Source organism: Acartia tonsa, chromosome 1, assembly GCF_053477335.1.
Source record: "Acartia tonsa isolate MP-2025a chromosome 1, ASM5347733v1, whole genome shotgun sequence".
Lineage (NCBI taxonomy): Eukaryota > Metazoa > Arthropoda > Copepoda > Calanoida > Acartiidae > Acartia > Acartia tonsa.
Window position 1 is genome coordinate 41,607,565 of NC_137260.1, and position 23,685 is coordinate 41,631,249.

Consider the following 23,685-nt stretch of genomic DNA (forward strand, 5'->3'; position numbering starts at 1 on the left):
TGTATTACAATACAAATTATCAATTTGTTATTAGTAAATTAAATTAATGGTTGTCTAGACTTATTCTAAACATTTGTACAGCATATTAATAGTTTATGGTACAATATACTTTTTAGATGGTAATTAGTCAAGTAAATGTAATATAGATTGTTTAGACTAAATTCAAGCATTTGTACAGCATTTGTATTAACGAACTATGTACTTTTTAGATTGCAATTAGTGAATAATGGTTAAATAAAATGATAACATGATGACTTGAGTCTAGAACACTCAGGAAAGATTGTCTAAACTTATTCTAAAGATTTGTACAGCATGCAAAAACCTGAAAATCATGTACTTTTAGAATTGAAGGAATTGTGTTTTTTTTCGTCAATAAAAGTTTAAATAAAGCAAATATGAAATCCAAATGTAAATTAATCCCAGTCATCAAACAATACATAAATATTTATTACTTTTACATCTTTTAAAAACATTGAGATTAATAAGAATTGCTAGAATTACTGTTTTAAGGGGTTCTTAGCATATGCTGTACAAATCTGTAAAACATATCTTTATGTTCTTTAGTGAGAGCTGGTGAGAGAAAGAGTGAGAGATTGGATAAGAGGTCTTAGAAAGGTATTTTTAACAAGATGTCGTAATTATCCAATAATCTTAAGAGATGAGACAATTAACGACAAATTTAATTACTTTCCCCCATTATGAGCAACAAAATTTCCTCTTCTTGACTCTGAATGGAAAAGATTTGACATTGGTATTTTGTACCAACCAATCAAGTCCACAAAAGAAACACATACAAACACACACACATCCAATTAATTTGAATTTGTGTTACTATTCCTGTTAAACAATTAATTGAAAAAAATAATTGAAAAAGGACTAAATGAGACAAAAGTTTAAAAATATATATAAATGAATCTGTAAACAAACAAGAAGTCTCTAGTTATAGAGTGGCCTCGTTTCTATAGTTAATAACATGAGAGTCTTACATAGAGTTGTTAATAACCACCTGAAGTGTTTTTGGTACTTTCCCCTAAAGTACCTCATAACTCATAACCCCTCCCCCCAGTATTTTTGAGGTAAATTGGGAAAAAGGGTGGCTTCAGGACCTATACCTGAGGTGCCCTAATCCAATATGACCTAACAAAAGGTATAACCATAACACGCGAAATCCACCCACTCATTTATTTTCAATTAATTGTTATGTAAAAGGGGTGGTGGTGAGGTTCCTTTGGTCTTTGGTATTTTGAAGGTAATAGCCATGTTTTCCTTTCATTTGATTACAAGCTTTTCCTTCACTTAATTAATTAGATTTTTGTACATGTTTTATCAGATACTAGTAACTGCTATTTAAAGTTATAGGGAAAGCAATTTAAAACCATCCCGATGTAAAATGGAGAACTCAATCGGTTCAGTAGTTAACAAAATTACAAGCTATAGACAAAACACGATCTCTCATTCATTGGTCTAAAAACTTTTGGTATTTTTACTTAAACTCGATTGGTTGGTGTAAACCTTCAGTTCCAAACTTTTCTTCTAATTTGAGATCAACTTATTGTCCAATGTCTTGTCCCTTAAGATTCTACAAGATTAACCATCAAACGACAATTTCTTCATTGTACTAAATACAAACTGTTGCTGTAATTTTAAGCCAGGTTGGTAAATCCGCCAGGGACCAGTAAAACGTTTATATACTCATACACTCCAAGTTTGTAATTCTTATTAAAAACGAAACATAAAATGGTTTCACAATCATGAGTACTGCTATAAAATTAAAGTTATAAAAACCGTTGGAAACCTAGACTTGTAAGACACACTTTTTATAATGTAAATGAAGAGAAAAAATATTTGAATTTAAGAGGACAGACTAAATCTCTTTTGTCAAATATTTTAATATCAACATCATTTCCTAGAGTCAGAATAATTACATACTAAACTAGGGGCCTACAAAGATTCTCACTAAGGGGGTGCTAAACCCCTTGTAATATTTTTCATGGGGTTAGAATACTTTCATACTAAATTGTAAACAGATTAATACTAAACGGGAGATAAACCCCCGTGTCACATGTTTCTCTTTTTCTCATTCGTTGGCTTTAAAATGTTAACCCCTTACCGTCGAGCCCCTTGCCGCACCTTAATCGGTCGGGGGAGGGGGCGTTCAACGCCCCCCCTTATTATCTCAGTTCCTAGCTAAACATCTAAAAAAGGTTTTAGCACATTTTACTTATGCTCAAATCTTCTACCCTTTGCAAGAAAAAAATTGGATTTTCAGTAGTCCAATAAGGGGGGCCAGTATTCCCTCCCTGGTTGAGATATAGCCTTCATAGCCTTTAATATGTTCTAGTACATGTCCCCAAAAGTATCTGTATCAATTTTTAACTCTCTATCTCAACTTTGAAGCGTTTTGCAGCCATTCTTGCAAAGGGTAGAAGATTTTTAGCATGAGAAAAATGTGCTAAAACCATTTTTAGATGTTGACACCTAGGTTTTGAATTTTTTATTTTACTCTACTTTTTTAATAAAACTGAAATATTTTTTTGATGTTCTATAAATGGTTATAAAAAACGAAGAAAATAAGCCATTAATCATTAAATTCTGATAACTATAAGTGGGGTAAAATTGCTTTCAAAAAAGTTCTCATAAAAAAAAAACACACTGTATTTAGTCATTAAAAATCATATTCTTCCTTGCACTAAATTAAAATTTAAAAGGAAAAAAACTCTTTGTTAAACATATCGTGACTTATTCAAAACCATTCGTTTTAAAAAGCAGTAACCTTTTATATTGTTTCCTTCTCTCCTTCTCTTTCTCTCTATCTCTCTCTCGCTCTCTCTCTCTCTCTCTCTCTCTCTCTCTCTCTCTCTCTCTCTCTCTCTCTCTCTCTCTCTCTCTCTCTCTCTCTCTCTCTCTCTCTCTTTTCTCTCTCTCTCTCTCTCTCTCCTCTCTCTTCTCTCTCTCTCTCTCTCTCTCTCTCTCTCTCTATCTCTCTCTCTCTCTCTCTCTCTCTCTCTCTCTCTCTCTCTCTCTCTTTTATTTCTCTCTCTCTCTCTCTTTCTCTCTTTATGTATCTATCTATCTCTGTCAGTCTGTCTATAAATCCTTCTATCAACCTTTGATTGTAAATATTACTCTGAGAATATTTTGTCGGAGTATTACGAATCTCCGTCAATCAAACAATATCAGAGAAAGCGAGAAGAGAGAAAGAGGGAGACAGACAGAGACAGAGAGAGAAAGAGAGGAAAAGAAAGAGAAAGAGAAAGAGAGAGAAAAAAAGAGAAAAAGTTAGAGATAAGTAAAAGGCCTTTTTCATTCAACAGTCGTGTTTTATCTATTTTGCCAGAAAGGTAAAATATTTGTAAAATCATTATTTTGTTCTGATATTATATGAACATAAGATTTAAGTCATTATAAGAGTAGCGTTATATGGTAGATATAAGTTGAAAATAAAGTGTATATGTCGACGTGAATATCACATAATACGCTGTAAAAACGGTATGTATATTATGCAATAGCAACCACCACTTTTATTACATACCAACTGGTCGACATAACATACGCTTAATTTCTAAACGATCTAAAAAAAATGTATGCACAGAAACTGAAAATCATTTTTCATAGATTTTAAAATCAAATGAACACTGATTTCATATTTATTGAAAGAAATGTTTTTATTTTGAAAATAAATTTGATGGATAGCAGAAATCTAACATAAACACAGGGAGGGAGGACATTGGACTGTAAATTACACTGGTCCCAAAGTATTCTAAATACCTTATCTAATTCCTTGGCTCCAAAACTTTGGGTACTTTTGTTGAATTTTGATTTGTAGTTCTAAACTATTGATGTTTAAACATTTTAGAAAGAGGTATTTGTGTTTATTATAATTTGGAATGTATTTTATTTTATCAGCCATTATCTTATCCCTTAAAATTCCTGCCTAAACTATAAAGGGCAAGGGAATATCCAAATTTTGAAATATACTTTTCATATAAAAACGACTAGTTTAGGTTATAAAGCAAGAGTTACTTTTTGCCTATAAACTAAACCTATGTATCAATCCCAGGATTATCCTATCCTAGTATACAAAGTAGTAAGGTTTTTTGTCTTAAGCTTAAAATCTTAATAATTACTGAACTGATTGGGTTCTCTATTTTAGGTAAGCTTCACATAGATACCATGATGGTTTAAGGCTAATTCATTTCCAGAATTAAGGCGGCTCGGGATGATTTGATTTTACCTGTCTAGTACCTTTTTACCCCTTTGAATACAGAGACGTTAGATGTTAGGGGTGAAGCCGCTAGTTTTAGATATAAAATAATATTTGAAATGAAGTAAGGGACTTTTCTCAATATTATAGTTTTTCAACACGAACGGTCATTTGTGGAGCTAAAAAACTTTTTAACCAATAAATTAAATCTACAAAAGGGCTCAAAATTTCTGCGTTTTGTTTAATAAACGGGCTTTGAAAGTTTAAACAAATTTTAATTTTTAAAAGTAGTTGAACAAATAAAATATTAAGTTTGTGATAATATTGACAAAAATGGACTTTGCATTTCAGATAAATTTAGAAGAGTATTAATATTTCTGTATTGACGACAGTAATGTTACGCAAAAGCGTATCAAATAGTTTGTTTTGTATCATATTGGGAGGACTATTTTAGGAATTATTTATTAATATTTTTATTTATTTAGCATTACTAATGGCTATTGCAAAATTGGATTCAGGTTTTCCTCGACTATTTTTATCTAACTTTATTTAGAGAAACAAGGATGACAACATTCATAAAAGCGAAGCACTGCACTGAAACGGTAGGACAAACGGACATTACCACTTGTATAGTGTCAGAACTGAATAATCAGTAAATAAATGTATAAGAGTCAAAGCAAAATTGTAAGTAAATTTGTTTAAAAACTGCTTGATACAGAATAATGTTTATGGACATACTTACATTTTTAGGAATTGATTATAGAGTTGCTTCGCTTATGACATTATGCTTTGTTGTCCCAGGAATCAATATACCAAAAATCAGATCAATCGGATGATTAGATCACATAAAAATTTGTTGTTAAGAAAGTTAAAAAAATCTACATGTTTAAAATGGACGTACGGACATTTTGGTAATAATTATAGAGTTGCTACACTTTCAAAATCGTACCTAACTACTGAAGGAATCACCATGCAAAATTTGAAATCGATAGGACAATTCTAACATGTCTAAATTAACGAAAAAATCTATCCATCACGGACGTACGGACCGACCCTAATTATACAAAAGCTTCGCTTTTAAAAAAGAGGGGATATAACAATGGACTAGGAAAAAAAACTTACCATTAATACTAATTTACGATAGGTAGTTAATAAACTTGAGTAGGTAAGGTTATACTGATTTATTATCCACAAACTTATTTGCAGGGAAATTATTGGTGGAAAAATTTAAACACTGTAAGTTTATTTTATTTGATTTTAATCAAAAATATACCCACAAAATTACAAGACAAAAAATGCCATAATGTTTATTTTTTATAATTTTCAGTCAAATGTCCCCGCCCTCCCTGCATATACTCTTCTAACTTATAAAGCTACTAAGCACCAATACAAATATTTTGTCAAAAATAGAATATCTAAAATATAACATAGTGAATATTTTGTTCAATCAGAATATAAAATACTAAGCCTATCGGTAGACATAGATTAATATTTTATCCTAATAAGTTTAAATAAGGTTTCTTTTTTTCTTTTGATAGCAAAAATAATTGCTTTAAAAATAAGCTACATATCAAAAGAATTTTTTTTTATCATTTTATTTCAATATGAAAGACAACATTTAACAAGTATTAATCTTTCAAAATTCTTTAAATGGAAATAGAGAAATTAGATACGTGGTGCTTTCTCTACCAACTAAACCCCCTCCTGCTTGAGGCTCTATCCCTACGGGGTAATATTCATGTGGGGCTTAGGAACCAAACCTAAAGTAAGTAAGAAAACATTATGAGGGAGGACGTCACATATGTTTCTAATTAAGACAGGGAAAATGTTTTCAACCTCAAGACTTTAAAATCTATTACTGTTTCACAGCTATTAGCAGTGCCCATTATAATATTTCTCAGGCGTACAAGGGTAGGGCAATGAATGACAGATTGACCTTCTTAAGAATAGATTTATTATTACTTGGATCTTACACCAGATTACCATGTTTACAAATAAAGTGAACTTTTTGGCGGGCTAAAATAACGATCTTCCTTTACTCCATCCCCTTCCCTCCTACTGTATTGTCCAATGAGTGGCAGGGGAAGTAGCACCCTAAATTGACGACAATTTTTCCCCCTCTCACGATATCCACGTATATTCTACATCCATTGTCATTAATATCTGGAAAATATGTGGGTAGGAAATGATTGTACATTTTTAAACAGCCATAGTTCTATCCCTATATCCCTGAATATTTTGTAAGGTAATAATCTCTCAACTAAATTATGAGGCTAAAAATAAAGTTAAAATTTTTTAGTTTTCCCCTAAAAGATACGCAAAACAAGGACATCATTGTGCGGTTTTATCCAGTTCAGAATAGATATATTTGTGAAAATATTCGTGCATCTAATATTAAAGATTTACAATTTCAATTATATGTTTATTTGTTAAAAACCTTCTTTGCCTGATATTCATGTTGACATTATGACCAAAACTAATAGTTATTTACATTGTGTAAGAATGAAACAATGAAACAATATAGGATCAATTCCAGTTTTGTTGGCCTCGAGGGGCCAACAAAATAGAAATTAATTCTGTGATTTTATCTTATTGTTCGTGGGATATTGTCTTTAATATGATACGATACATGGTTTTTCATTATGTCTAAGAACTGGTTATAACTCAGCGGCAAACACTATCCTATTATTAACACCATAAATAAAACTATCTTATTTTTGATAAATGTACATATATTTTTGGACACAAGATTTTTATATTTCACTAAAGTTTTTCATCTTTAGGTAGTATTCTTTTATTGAGTCTTTCCTGTTTGAAATAAAATATTCTCATTTTGATTCGATAATATTACTTTCTAGGTGTTGTATATCTGAATAAAGAAGTAGATAAATGAGACATAACCCCGAAGAAAAGAACAAAAGTGATACAAAGTGAAAATTCCTAAATGTTTGAAAGAATAATGGAGAAAGATGTTTCACAGTTTCCTAGTCAACATGCTGCGCGGCTTATCACGTAATAGGTAAAAGACAATTTTTTAACTTTTCTATATTAAAATCGTGTTGGTTACTCTGCGCTTTCACACAAAGCATATTGTTGAGCATTGATATCAACCCCCCCCCCCTCTTTTTTTCTTTAAAAGATTAAAAAAAAGAAGTGCAAGTTTTATGTTTGTTTATTTATTACTTCAGTTTAGGTTTAGTTAGGCTTTATTGTATACTGGGTAGCCCCATAGGCTAAGAGCTTCGTTTCGGTTAGGGTGTTTTATTTCATCGATTCTACTACCAACAAAAACTAATTTTGCTAGACTCTTAAAATTCTTGGAAAATATGTTCTACTCAATATTTATATGCTACCGAATTCCAAAATTTGACAGATAAGAAATGAGATCAATTTATCGTCTATTTCCCTAACAATGAATTTAATATTACTTTGATCTTGCATCAGATCATCATGTACTGTCATAAAGTGAAATTTATAGCTGGCTAATGTTTTTATCCACCCCCTTTACCCCATCCCCTCCCACCATCCTACTGGATGAACGAACTGACCAAATAGTGATGTTCATGTTTAGCAACCTAAGTATACGAAATAATATCCACGCATATTTTATATGCATTGTCCTAGCCCTGTAGCATATGTTTTACCCCCCCCCCCCACTTATACACTTGTCTTTTATTTTCCATTGTCCTAGCACTGTATCATATGTTTTACCCCCCACTTATACACTTGTCTTTTATTTTCCATTGTCCTAGCACTGTATCATATGTTTTACCCCCCACTTATACACTTGTCTTTTATTTTCCATTGTCCTAGCACTGTATCATATGTTTTACCCCCCACTTATACACTTGTCTTTTATTTTCCATTGTCCTAGCCCTGTATCATATGTTTTACCCCCCACTTATACACTTGTCTTTTATTTTCCATTGTTCTAGCCCTGTATCATATGTTTTACCCCCCACTTATACACTTGTCTTTTATTTTCCATTGTCCTAGCTCTGTATCATATGTTTTACCCCCCACTTATACACTTGTCTTTTATTTTCCATTTTACTAGCCCTGTATCATATGTTTTACCCCCCACTTATACACTTGTCTTTTATTTTGATTCTAAACGGACAAATCTGTGTACACAAGGTTGAAACATGGACAAGCATGTGCATTATTAGCGCAGCAACATCAAGTTTATAAATCTGTGTACACAAGGTTGAAACATGGACAAACATGTACAATATTAGCGCAGCAACATCAAGTTTATAAATCTGTGTACACAAGGTTGAAACATGGACAAGCATGTGCATTATTAGCGCAGCAACATCAAGTTTATAAATCTGAGTACACAAGGTCGAAACATGCACAAACATGTGCATTATCAGCGCAGCAACATCAAGTTTATAAATCTGTGTACACAAGGTTGAAACATGGACAAACATGTACAATATTAGCGCAGCAACATCAAGTTTATAAATCTGTGTACACAAGGTTGAAACATGGACAAGCATGTGCATTATTAGCGCAGCAACATCAAGTTTATAAATCTGAGTACACAAGGTCGAAACATGCACAAACATGTGCATTATCAGCGCAGCAACATCAAGTTTATAAATCTGTGTACACAAGGTTGAAACATGGACAAGCATATGAATTATTAGCGCAGCAACATCAAGTTTATAAATCTGTGTATACAAGGTCGATACATGGAACAACATGTACAATATTAGCGCAGCAATATCAAAAACAAGTTCTGACAACAGAGCAGTGAAGGGGGGTTTTAAAAAGTAAATTTTGATAATTTTATAGAAAAAAATAATATCAAGCAAATTATTTTTTTATATTTTTTTTAGAATTAAAAATAAATTAAATTAATTCAAAAGTAGATTCTTGTCGATTAGCTTTGCAAAATAAATTTGCTTTCAGAAAACCCATCCACATCCGTGTTTGAAAAGCGTTGTTGTGCCCTTCACTGAGGAGGGCATAGGGCAATGAACGATGATTAAGGTTTCCCTCTAAATTATAAATTGGATATTAAAGTGAAAGAATAGAGGGGGCAAGGTCCCCACAACTTGATTACTTGATTGGGTTAAACATTTAAAATCATACAGTTATTCATTGGCTAGCTAAAATATAATTTGTGGGAAGAAAGAGTGTAAATTTCTTGTCCCCTCCTATACCTGTATTTCCTGTAGTCCAGTGTAATTATATTTAGAAAACAATTACAGGGATACAGAGATACGTTTGTGGCATTCATTATACTATTTAATAAACTCAGGGATCCTTAGGGATAAGTCCACCAGCCGATTAGGTCACATTCCTCTCAAAGAAATCTTTTTTCTTAAAAATGTGTACTGTTTAATGGGACTAGGGTTTTAACAACCTAATGTTCCCTCCCTCACTACGTTATAATACTCGTGGGTTTATGAAAATATTGGGTGGATATACCCCCAGAAAAATTTTTTTGGCAGTTTCATTATCCATTATGACTGCAGCCTCTTGTTTTGATAAGTATGTAATATGTTTACTATTCTTTCCTTGTAAGTCATTCATTTTATAAAAATAGTTGTTTAGTGCTTATTAATTAATAAGGCAGTAAATTATGCTGCTTCACAAAGTTATACAAAAATTCTCTTATTTGTTGGCTTTGGGGACCTTTAAAATCCGTATTAAACACATTTGTTAGTATCCAAACTTTAGTAATATACAGATGGGATGAATGATCATTATGTTTATCATAATTGGGGCCCGGGATGAACATTGTCTTATCCCTTAGCATCCATGAATTATAATTTGTTTAATTGCTAGTTTTTTCTTACAGTAACCCTAATCTATGAACTATTTATATCTCATAATGGGAACCTTTTTAAGCACAAATTCATCATTGTTAATATTTAAATTTTCAAAATACTAATTTCAGCCACTTAAGAGTATATTATTATGTTAATTTAAAAACATGAGTAATTTAATTCTTCTAACTTTAGGATTATCTTTAAATTCTGATAGCATACGGGATTTTTTAAATTATAAATCAAACTATTTTACAACAAAGCTACTCCATCATCACTTCCTTTTTTTGAAATGGGAAATGTAATTCAAAGTTTAAAACCTTAATATTTAATTCGTTTGCTCAAAAACGTTTGGCACGTTTATGGAGTTTTGATTAATTGGCTCTAAACTATTAGTGTGTAAACTTTAAAACAATTTCTTTAGATAGGGAAGTTTTTTATCATTGTGGATAGTCTTATCACTTAATATCCCTGGATTTACTCGTAATCTTTTAAAGATAAACAATTGAAAGTTTTCGTGAAGATTCTCTAGCCGTTTATTCAGGGAGGGAGGAGAAATTGGGCTGTTTATTACACCAGTCCCCAAAGTTTTATTAAAACGTTTTCTTATTCGGTGGCTTTACAACTTTGGGGACTTTATTGAATTTTGATTGGTTGTTTCATTTAAGTGTAAAAACGTTTCAACCATCATCGTTTGGGAAAGTACAACATTTTATCGGCCATTTCTTATCCCTTTAGATTAACCCTTAACGGTCGGGGGGGGGGGGGCGTTGAACGCCCCCCCATCCGGTTTTTTCTATCTCATTTTCTGTGTGTGAAAGATAAAGAGCCCAAACTGCGTGACTTTTTAAGTTTGGGTATGACACATAACTGAGAGTTGGAATTTTTTGAATATCTCCATCCTGGCGGGCACAGGATGCCAGCAAACCTGGCAGGGTCATCCAGGTAAAGAGCAAAAATATTTTTTTGACTTAAACAAAGTATTTTATCTTGCCAAAATACTAAAATATCCTCTAGTAGTACATCCTTATATGAAATACAGGTGTTCAAGTCAATTTTAGGTTCCAGGTATGATCCTGCAGGTCCTGATCCTCCAGGTCTCCAGAAATCTTTAAAAGGCTCCTGTGGCCTCAATTTTTGACTTAGAATATTGAAATTTTAAAGTTAAGCTTTTCTTACATGTCTACATAACGTAATAAAATTTCATAAAGATCCACCGCCGTTTTCCCGCCGACCGCCGATTGCGGCGGCTGGCAGCTGCCAAGTACAGCTGCGGCTTTATTTTTATTAATTTATATTTTGACATTTCAAATATAAAATTTACATAAAGATAAACATTTTCTGCAAAAAAAATTGTTCTTCTAGCTTCAAAAATAAGAAAATTACAGCCGTTTGAAATTTTTAAGTAAAAAAGGACCTAAAAACAAAGGTTGTCAAATAAAAGGGTGAAGGAAGCGAAAATTGACTTTGACTTACTTAAGGTCGGAAATTTATCATAACACAGGGGACTTGTACAAAAAAAATTTAGCCCTCTAGCTCTAATAGGAACTGAGATAATATGGGGGGGGCGTTGAACGCCCCCCCCCCCCGACTGATTAAGGTGCGGCAAGGGGCCCGACTGTTAAGGGTTAATGCGTTTAATCTGGCATACATTTCAGATGCTGTCTTAAAACAAAAAAAACGTGAATTACTCGACTTTTCTATGAGATAGAAGTCAGAAGAAAATATTTTAATAGGCTAATTAGCTTTTTTTCTTTACTACTAATGAATAATTTCATCCTTGTTTTTTTTCAGGTGAGAATTGAAGGGAAAGTTGAGAAATCTACAAAATAAACTAATAGTGATAATTAAAGTTTTCAGTGACAATTAGTGAATTTTGAAATATTATACAGTCTCTACGCATACTGTAAACATGGGGGAGAAACTGAGGAAAAGTATTTAAAATGTTGAGATTTGCAGCTGCTGTTTGTGTAATTTGTAACCTTAAAAGTGGTATTTCCCTCAATTGCCAAGCAAGCATAAGAACACAACTTATTTTGTAGTATTAAAATAAGAGTGGATTATGTTTTTCAGCTAGCTCCCTTCGGGGGGCCCTGACCCGTCAGGGCTACCCTATAACCAATTTTACCTAACCTAATCTATCTTAATGTAAAATACAAACACATGAGCAACTATCCCCCATTTTCAGTTAGAAAATGTTTAGTTAGAATAAAGAAAATATAATATTTTGATATCAAACATTTTTCATTTAAAATAAATGAATTGAAACTATATCTGAGAGAGAAGTAATATAAAAAAATTTTCATTAAATATTGTGATTTTCTTAATTTCACGATATTAACAGATTTTTTTTTATTTTTGACAAACAGTTTTTACTAATTTTATATTATTACATTTAGCAAAGATTAACTGAGAAATGTACTAAATTAACTAAAATATTTAACTAATTATAAGAAAAAAAAGTTAAAACAAGAATGACAATAAACACAAAAGCACAGAATAAAACATCAAGCGTGTAAGACAAACAAATAGCCAGAAATCGAGTAAGACCTTTTTTTTATGTGAAACTTTAAGGAAAATTTTTTGCGCAGTATTTTCCCCCGACTTAAAGAAAAAATTTACCCCCTTATTTTTTCAAATTTTAAAATTAATGGGGACGAGTATCTGTGATTGCCTGGCAATTTGAGGAAAAGAACCCTTTCCAATAATGACATAATAGTATAGTACTACATAAACCAAGGTGAGATTTAAGGATAGACGGACAAAGTAAGTTATAGGGTAGATACTCATTGATCAGAGCAATTATGAATATTTGAATAAATAGACATAATTTAATAAATGACCCCCAAATTAGTCTTTCTAATTATACTAATTTTTCGAACTATTCATAGCTGACTTCTAATGTTTTGTCATATGATTCACATTACACGAGCGGAAAATTATTTACATAATAAAATTTAACATAGCAAATCTTTATCCTAAATATAGCTGACTCATTATGCGAAAGAGAAAAATTAACCGCCACTTATTAATAAATTGTCTCTATTTTTAAATACTTAATGTAACATCAGTGAGGAACAAGTTGCCGAGCTGAAGCAAGCTTTTAATGAGTTTGACGTTGATGGTGGCGGTACTATTAATACAAGGTAAGTATTAGAGGAACTTCGCGTTAATCCATTTTAATCTGATTACCCTAATTGACTGTAGCGAAATAAATAGCTCATCCGCCGTTGTCTGGAAGGTGATAGGTATGAATCACGGCCCCACACTGCACCGCGTCATAACTTCAGACGTTAGAGTTAGAGTCAGAGTTATGGTATGCTATGAGGGCTATGGGTATGAATTCTAACCTTTATATTAATATTTAGAGAGTTAGAGTATGCTATGAGGGCTATGGGTATGAATCCTAATATTATTATTAATATTTAGAGAGTTAGGGTATGCTATGAGGGCTATGGGTATGAATCCTAACCTTATTATTAATATTTAGAGAGTTAGGGTATGCTATGAGGGCTATGGGTATGAATCCTTATATTATTATTAATATTTAGAGAGTTAGAGTATGCTATGAGGGCTATGGGTATGAATCCTAATATTATTATTTATATTTAGAGAGTTAGGGTATGCTATAAGGGCTATGGGTATGAATCCTAATATTATTATTAATATTTAGAGAGTTAGGGTATGCTATGAGGGCTATGGGTATGAATCCTAACCTTATTATTAATATTTAGAGAGTTAGGGTATGCTATGAGGGCTATGGGGATGAATCTTAACCTTATTATTTATATTTAGAGAGTTAGGGTATGCTATGAGGGCTATGGGTATGAATCCTAACCTTATTATTAATATTTAGAGAGTTAGGGTATGCTATGAGGGCTATGGGTATGAATCCTAATATTATTATTAATATTTAGAGAGTTAGGGTATGCTATGAGGGCTATGGGTATGAATCCAACGGAAGCAGAGCTATTAGATCTCATCAACGAGGTAATATGATTATTATATGAATCCTAGGCACTCTATAAGTAGGGAAGGTTTTATGCTTTTCATGATAAAAAGAAGTTGTACAACATCCATAAGCAAATCATGAAATACAGAGCAGATGTTCGGTGAACATAAAAAAAGTGAGAGAGAGAAAAAGAAGACACGAAACCTTTATAAAAAATATATCAGGTCTTTTGAAGCATAACCTACAAACTACAGACCAAGATAGTTGTATATTGGAAGCCCTGTGGTAAGGGGTATTTTCACAATTAAAAACTAGCAGTCTATTTTCAATAGCAGCTCAGAAAATATCATTTCTCACATAGCTATACGGACTGACGGATGAATGGACAGACAGATAAGGTTACTTTCAAGGTAGGGCAATGACGTCCAATGGGGGGGGGGGTAAAGGGGTCATTACCCCCCCCCCCCCCCAAATGAAAATACTTGGAAGCCCTTGAGGTAGGGTAATAATGAGATGCTTATTAAAAGAATTGTACTTGTTTATAAGAAAATGAATATTGATCTTTAAAAATGGATTATAATTATAATTTGAAATTTAAATATTGACCACCATAGTATTGATAAAACATTTGTTGAGTATAGGCTAATTAAACCTTACAGTAGAACGGTATGTATCTGATTGAAATATAAATTCTCGCGCATTCCAACTTGTCTGTGTAGAGATTGTTCAATGCAAAGCTTTTATACACTATGGGGTTGTACAGCCGTACCTTACAATTTAGTTAGTTAAACCAAGTGTCTTAGAAAGAACTACATGATCGTTACCTACATATGTCATGATATTTATAATTATCGGCGTACTACCCAAAATGACTAATTAAGCTCTCCCGCCGCCACCCTTCCCCCCCTCTCAAAGCCATAATTTTATTAATAAATTGTCATTAAGGGGCGGAGGGTAGTTTTTTGTTTTTTTGTTCATTACTTTAGGTAACGTTAGGTTAGGTTAAAGTTGGTGATTGGTAACCACGCAGGGTTAGGTCTCTCGGATGGTGTTGGGCGTAGGAAAAAATTTAAGATGATTAAATTGCCTCTACAGATTATGACGTCATACGATAGAATAGCCAATGAGAGGCCAGTATACACTGTAATTGACCATTGGTAAAATTTATGCTAGTCTCTCATTGGTTCTTCTATCGTATGACGTCATAATCTGTGGAGGGATTTTAATCATCTTCGAAAAAATTATCCCTCCTCTCCTCACTTTCAATTTTTTCAAAAATAAGTACCCGGTCAAGCTAAGAGAAATTTTTCGCTTTTATGAATGTTGTCATACTTGTTTTTAAATTGAAGACTCTAATTTATCGCTAACCTTGTCCTGATTGTCATGTATATAGGATTCTCATTGTATGCGGGGATGCAGGGATGGATAAATAAAGATAAATTAAAGTTTCTCCTAAATGATTTTAAGCTAATTATTCTTTACTTTGAGACTTGATTTTAATTAGATTTAATTTTTATTAGGAAGGGTGGGGTTAATGGACTGTAAATTACACCGGTATCGGAAGTATTATTTTCACGTAATCTTATTCGCTGGCTATTTTTGGTGATGGGGAAAAACATCAATATTTCATTATCTAATCCCTAAAGAGCCCTGATTTTTACTATTTATCATTGCATTTTAAATTATTTGTAAGGTACAGTTTTTCTGTTTTACTTTTAAAGTAAAATTGTACTAATTATATTTTTATTGTAACAAGGCAGTAACAATTTTGACTCCGCTAAGTTTTAACCGAAAGGACATTTCTTTACTAACTTTGAGCCATGTATGTAGAAAAGCTAGAAAAGGCTCAACAACTTCTTGTGCTTTTTATTGATTTTTTAATGGTTGTTTCTTTTAGTTGAGTGTCCAAAAGGGATAATTTTGTTTTTAATCATTGGGGATTTACATCAACCTATCGGCGATTGTCTAATCCTTTGAGAACCCTTAAATTGTAAATTATTATATTTATTGATAATCTATATGAGTTATATAGATTGATGTCAAATGTTTCGGTAAAGTCAAACTGCTTATAATTATGATTCAATTTTGACATTTGACTAGGGAAAGGCAGGGATCTAAAAGATTAAGATAATGACCGACCTAAAAGCCGACGAATAAGAAAACGTTATGATAAAACTTTGAGGGCCAGTGAAATAAAGACCTCAATGTCCCCTCAGTCTTGGAAGGAAAGGGCACTATGATATGATAAAGGAAATATTCTTAGATTTCAATCTCTTGGTCAGACATTTATACCTTCGTTTATTAAATGAAAAATCTATTGTAATTTATTATTAATGGCACATCTAATCTTAAATAGTGTTTTGTTTATAAAAGGAATTTCAACAATTAAAAATATTCAATATCTTAAAACAAAATAATAATAAATTATAATTAAATCTTTTTTTCTGTTCGCTCTGCTTTTAAGGTCATCTTAAAGTTGTTTTTTTATTTCACAGTTTATTCTTTATTGTCAGCATGTTTTTGCTTAATAATACTTTAAACATTCCAATAACATCATGTCATAATTTGCTTAATGGACGTCAATATATCATCCTATATTTAGATTATTAATTCTATTCCCAATAACTCTTTAAGAATTAAGAACAATAAAATATTAATGATATGATTCTTAAACGAATATGATTTATTCCAATATGGGTTCGAAACAGTTTAATATCCGCCGCGTTAGAACCGGTTCTTAGCCATACTGAAAAATCGTTTTTAACATCGTATTACAGACAATTTTTTACGGTTATTAAAATAAAAAAATAAAATTAATACCGGTTTTGCTAACCCGGGCCTTTTGATATCCGCGTAAAGTTGTCTATAATACGATCAGATAAATAACTAATATATAATTCTTAAGCAATAAATATAATGATGAAATGTATAAAGTGTTTTAACATGTACATATATATGCAGGGAGGGAGGGGACATTGGGCTGTTTTTTAATAAATCACATAGTCTTGTAATAACGTTTTCTTATTCGCCGGCTTAACAACCTTGGGGATCAAACGTGTGTCTAAACGTTTCAACCACTAATTGTAATCTACAGAAAGGGTAATTGTGTGTATCATCATTGGGTATGTACATCTATTGTCTTATCCCTTTAGATCCCTGACATATATGAGTGTGTCAAGCTTTCTCAACTATATAATGCATCAAATTCAGGGCAAAAAAAAGAGAACTCGTAGTTCAAGGTTGTTGACTTTGTGTTCATATTTTCCAGGGATCTAAAGGGATAAGACAATGGCCATAAATTGATGTACATCCCCAATGATGATAAGAAATTTACTCCTTCTGTAGATTATAATTAGTGGTTTAAACTTTTTGACACTCAACTTAACTTAAGGAACTTTTCAATTAAAAATTAGTGGCAGAAACGTTAGGACAATAAACTTAATGATCCAACTATCAAAATCAAAGTTGTTGAGCCATTAAATTAGAAAACATTATCATAAAACTTTGGAAACTAAAGTAATAAACAAATGTATGTTCCCTCCCTCCTTGATATTTTGTCTAAATATAGCGACCCCACCAGTACTGGACGTGATTTTTACTTAATTTTAAGATTTATTATCTTTAATATTCTAAAAATGTGGATTTTTAGCTTCTAACATATTTAGTCTTATCACCTTTCAAATTAAACTAGTGGATGTGACCCTAGCATCTAGGTGCTCTGTTTATAAAGGGGAATGGAAAGCAAAAAAATAGCCTAATACCATAGACCAAAAGACTTAGATATAGAAATGAAATAGCTTAAAACCACTTTGAGGCCTCTGTGAACTTTCCATAAAATAGAGTACTCAATCGGTTCAGTTTATATCAAAATCTTTAACTTTAGACAAAGAAACATTACTACTTTATAAAATAGGATACATTAAGTTAACAAATGTTTATGATAAGAAATTTTTAACATCAATCAAAATACTTAACTGCAATTCTTAAAGCTGTTACATTTAAAACAAATAATTTTCGCAATTTTCATGTTATGTTAATGTCAAATATCATATGAATTTAATTAATTAGGAAATTGTTAAATTACTAACTTGGTATTTGATATAATTAAAAGTTCTACAATATCTATAAAATTAGATGTTTCTTAAAACCAAATACTTTTTAAAATATATTAGCAAATATTTTAAAGGATTGCAATTGAAAGTAACTAAATTTACAAATAAAATGTTTTAATTTGAAAATTCATAGTTGCCCTTATATTAGAATATAATTCGTTAATATGTCAGCCATATAGTCGATATAGTCAGACAAGGAAGTTATACAAAAACAATGTGTCAGCGATTATCACCTTTTTATAATAGCAAAATAATTGTATAAGTATAAGTATAACCATTTAAGTTATTTATGTATACATTCACATTTCCAGATTTTATAGGGTAGCTTTTCTATTCTATATCAACAGTACGTTTGTCCTTTAGATTATTTTATTAGTTGTCTTCCTATTAAGTTAAATCTTTATTGATTGTTTTATCCTCATGATCATGATAAGCAAAAGTATATCTTTTCAAAATAGGTTTAAAAGCATTCAAATCAAACTTTAATTTTTGCCAGTTTGTAAAACTCAATTAAGATTCACCAAAAAAGTTCTCAACGTTGCTTATTTAAGATTTAAGATAATGTTTTACTAAAACTTTGTGGACTAGTAAATTTAAACTTATTATGCAACACTACTGCTGTTGATTCTTCTTTGTTTGATTGCTGTTGCTTCGCTACTGATTGGCATAATTGTCTTTATTTAAGTTTCGTTATAAATGTACTTTGATATATGATGCTGAACCTTTTCTAACACCTTGCCTATAAGATATTGTGTACACAATATGTATAATATTTATGTATGTACACGTTTGACACAGGCATCTAAAGGGATAAGTTAATAAATTTATAGTTTAGATGTATAAACAGACAACTACCTGGATCTTTTTCGTCTGCTAGCAAATTTTTTTTATGCTACTTGGCTATATTAATATTCCTGACTCAATTGAGAGTCGAAACAAGGTCCCTGGGATGAGGACATACATTTATTTATCCCCATTCCCCTCTAGTGATTTACTCTAATGACAAGACAATGGCCAATAAAATTATGTACACTCCAAATCATGATAAACAAAATTACCTTTTCTGTAGATTTAATTAATGTTTTTAACTTTTTGACACTTAACTTAATGAACTTACCAATCAAACTTTAATTAAAAGTCCCTATAGTTGTTAAGCCAACGAATAAGAAAACGTGATTATAAAACTTTGGGGATTAGTGTAATAAACAGCCCAATGTCCCATTTCTCCCTGCTTTTGATATGTTAAAATTTGAATAAGCTAAAAACTAAGAGAAAGATTGAGGGATAGTAAAATACTAGAAATAGCGGGGAGACTTTACTTAAAGAGGAAAGTTTAGAAAACAAGGATGATCATATTCAATAAAGTATGCTAAGTAAAGTTTTTAAAACACCAGATGTAGCATTGTTTAGCATTGTGTAAATAGTTATTTAGCGCAGATAGCTTTCCGCGGATATTAACATGAAAAATTATAAATTCTACACAACCAGTTTTATGATTTTTTATTTAAAAATTTGTTGAAACTTGTCTCTAATACGATGCTATACATGATTTTTCAGAATAGCTGAGAACCAGTTTTATCCAGTGGATATCAATCAGTTTCGCAGACATACTGGGAAAATTAATTATGGGTGGAATTAAGTTTGAAAACAAAACAAAAATTATTTTAGTAAATAGAGATATTTTATTTAAAAAGATAAATGAGACCTGATAATTTTTAAATGATAACTATATGTCGATATATTAACAGCTACAAAGAGGAGAAAACAATGTTAATCAGGCAATAGTACAAAAATATCATGATATACAGACACTTATTGAGAAAAGCCTTGCTTAAAAATTGAGAATAGGCGGAGAGTCCGTTTGTTATGACCTTGTCAGGTTCAACAATTCCGCCTATTTTGTCCCCGGCACACACACACACACATATATATATATATTGTAATACTCAGAATATCTTTTAAACACATTGTATTTCCCATACTTTTGTTTCATCAAGCTAATTAAACACACACGTAGACAAGGACAATTTTATACATCTTAGGCGCAGTAAAAAATCAACCTATTTTAGGAAAAACCAATCCACCTCAGAGGAATTGTCCCTTATATAGTAGTCCCTAATAATTGTTTTGAAAACTTTTGATTTCTATACCTAATAGGCTTAGGGCATTTGAAAATAATTTTTTTTCTTCATTTTTTGTTTTTTAAAAAAACAATGAAATAAATAGTATTTATTAAATAAAAAGCAATGATACTTCTAAAGTCTTAAATACAATATAATTCAGCATGGTCTAAAGCCAGACTGTTAAGGATACATATAGAGCAGACATACTACAAACATTAAAAGTATCAAAGGAAGAATAGTCTTCTAATTCTTAATTTCTAAAATTGCCTTAAACTGTAATTCTTGAATAATCAAGTATAGTGACTGCAGTCTGCCAATAGATATTTCACAATAGATGTACACTGATATGTCTAATTTGGTTATACTTGTATTGACCCATTTCTTTGCAGACAAAATAACAATCCATATTATAAAGATACAGGATCTCTGAGTTTGTGTCAGTACTGAAAGATCTCGCTAACCACTGAAAGGATATGGTTCTCCTTTACAATGTAGCTTCTCATAGTTTCTGGGAAGGCTTATAACTATTTTGGAGCAGGGTAAACCCACACTCCAAAGAGAAATGGCGCCTAGATAAAAATCCCTCCACCCCAACCATAAAGAAGTCTCTAGGGGCATTGTCACTATATATTTTGGGATAATACCCAGAGTTTCTCTATTATTTTACTTTATTTTTCCGTCTACAAATTACCGTAGGTATCAAATTAACTTGTTCAGTCAAATATTTTTATGCTTTAGTTAACCTTCAATATTCCCCCTTTCAACACAAATTTCTTTGCTAAAATCAAATAAATTAAGGTACAATGTAAATTTTCAGTTTTCTAAACAAGAAAAGCAGTACATAATAGGCTTTGAATAAATGTTACTTCATTCTGAATTATTTAGTTTATGAATTAAAATTAATATCAATAGTTAATGTTTAAGGATCAATAAGTCTAATTTTATTGCATCTATACAAAATTTTACAGTTTTGATATTCTAAGCATGTTTGTAATGTTTTTTTTTAGTTTTTATTATTCTAAAATAATTCTAGGATCATGGAAAGAAAACAAAGTCATTCCTAATTAGGACAGAAGTCACTGGAAATTGATCTAAGGAAGGCTACTTATGTCCTTCATCTAACAAAATCTAACTTAAGGGAGGTGACTTATGTCCTTTGTCTGACAAATTCTTACATTAGGAAGGCTGCTTATGTCCTTCATCTTGCAAAACATAGCAAATTCTTACAAAACATAGCAAATTCTTGCAAAACATAGCAAATTCTTGCAAAACATAGCAAATTCTTGCAAAACATAGCAGATTCTTGCAAAACATAGCAAATTCTTACAAAACATAGCAAATTCTTGGAAAACTTAGCTTTTCTGTCCTTCACATAGCTAATTCTTGCAAAACATAGCAAATTCTTGCAAAACATAGCAAATTCTTGGAAAACTTAGCTTTTCTGTCCTTCACATAGCTAATTCTTGCAAAACATAGCAAATTCTTACAAAACATAGCAAATTCTTGCAAAACATTGCAAATTCTTACAAAACATAGCAAATTCTTGCAAAACATAGCAAATTCTTACAAAACATAGCAAATTCTTGCAAAACATAGCAAATTCTTGCAAAACATAGCAAATTCTTGCAAAACATAGCAAATTCTTGCAAAACATAGCAAATTCTTGGAAAACTTAGCTTTTCTGTCCTTCACATAGCTAATTCTTGCAAAACATAGCAAATTCTTACAAAACATAGCAAATTCTTGCAAAACATTGCAAATTCTTACAAAACATAGCAAATTCTTGCAAAACATAGCAAATTCTTGCAAAACATAGCAAATTCTTGGTAAACTTAGCTTTTCTGTCCTTCACATAGCTAATTCTTGCAAAACATAGCAAATTCTTACAAAACATAGCAAATTCTTGCAAAACATTGCAAATTCTTACAAAACATAGCAAATTCTTGCAAAACATAGCAAATTCTTACAAAACATAGCAAATTCTTGCAAAACATAGCAAATTCTTGCAAAACATAGCAAATTCTTGCAAAACATAGCAAATTCTTGGAAAACTTAGCTTTTCTGTCCTTCACATAGCTAATTCTTGCAAAACATAGCAAATTCTTGCAAAACATTGCAAATTCTTACAAAACATAGCCAATTCTTGCAAAACATAGCAAATTCTTACAAAACATAGCAAATTCTTGGAAAACTTAGCTTGTCTGTCCTTCACATAGCTAATTCTTGCAAAACATAGCAAATTCTTACAAAACATAGCAAATTCTTGCAAAACATTGCAAATTCTTACAAAACATAGCAAATTCTTGAAAAACATAGCAAATTCTTACAAAACATAGCAAATTCTTGCAAAACATAGCAAATTCTTGCAAAACATAGCAAATTCTTGCAAAACATAGCAAATTCTTGCAAAACATAGCAAATTCTTGGAAAACTTAGCTTTTCTGTCCTTCACATAGCTAATTCTTGCAAAACATAGCAAATTCTTACAAAACATAGCAAATTCTTGCAAAACATAGCAAATTCTTACAAAACATAGCAAATTCTTGCAAAACATAGCAAATTCTTACAAAACATAGCAAATTATTAGAAAACTTAGCTTTTCTGTCCTTCACATAGCTAATTCTTGCAAAACATAGCAAATTCTTACAAAACATAGCAAATTCTTGCAAAACATAGCAAATTCTTACAAAACATAGCAAATTCTTACAAAACATAGCAAATTCTTGCAAAACATAGCAAATTCTTGCAATAAGGGTCCCAAACTCAAAAATGAATTTTCAGCACGATCCGACCACCGGTTCTTGAGATACGGTGACCTGGTGTCCTTGGTACCGACTAAGATTTGGGAAATGGTTCGAATCCTTAGTAAATTTGGCTAAGTCCAAAAATATTTTGACACTTAGCCAAATTTACTAAGGATTCGAACCATTTCCCAAATCTTAGTCGGGCATTTTTTCTTCAAATTTGACTAAGTCCAAAAATATTTTGACACTTAGTCAAATTTGAAGAAAAAATGCCCAGGTGACACCAAGCATACCTACTGAGAGGACACCAGGTTGAAAATATTCAAAAGTCTCAAAAAATTTTTGGACTTAGCCAAATTTACTAAGGATTCGAACCATTTCCCAAATCTTACCGTCGGTACCAAGGACACCAGGTCACCATATCTCAAGAACCGGTGGTCGGATCGCGCTGAAAATTCGTTTTTGAGTTTGGGACCCTAATTGTATGAATATGCTATGATTTGCAAGAATTTGCTATGTTTTGTAAGAATTTGCTATGTTTTGTGAGAATTTGCTATGTTTTGCAAGAATTAGCTATGTGAAGGACAGAAAAGCTAAGTTTTCCAAGAATTTGCTATGTTTTGTAAGAATTTGCTATGTTTTGTAAGAATTTGCTATGTTTTGCAAGAATTTGCAATGTTTTGCAAGAATTTGCTATGTTTTGCAAGAATTAGCTATGTGAAGGACAGAAAAGCTAAGTTTTCTAAGAATTTGCCATATTTTGCAAGAAT

The 23,685-nt window shown here is 31.5% G+C and overlaps 1 protein-coding gene across 1 annotated transcript in view; it reads left to right on the top strand.

The window, feature by feature from the left end:
* The first annotated feature begins 491 nt into the window (after window positions 1-491).
* Window positions 492-23,685, top strand: part of LOC145319698 (calmodulin-like) — a 39,882-nt gene continuing 16,688 nt past the window's right edge. The window contains exons 1-5 of the mRNA XM_080161994.1: window positions 492-615; window positions 7,063-7,223; window positions 11,779-11,911; window positions 13,054-13,130; window positions 13,902-13,974. Coding sequence (XP_080018120.1) covers window positions 11,897-11,911; window positions 13,054-13,130; window positions 13,902-13,974 — 165 coding nt within the window. The 5' untranslated portion in view covers window positions 492-615; window positions 7,063-7,223; window positions 11,779-11,896. The remainder of the gene's footprint in view (window positions 616-7,062; window positions 7,224-11,778; window positions 11,912-13,053; window positions 13,131-13,901; window positions 13,975-23,685) is intronic.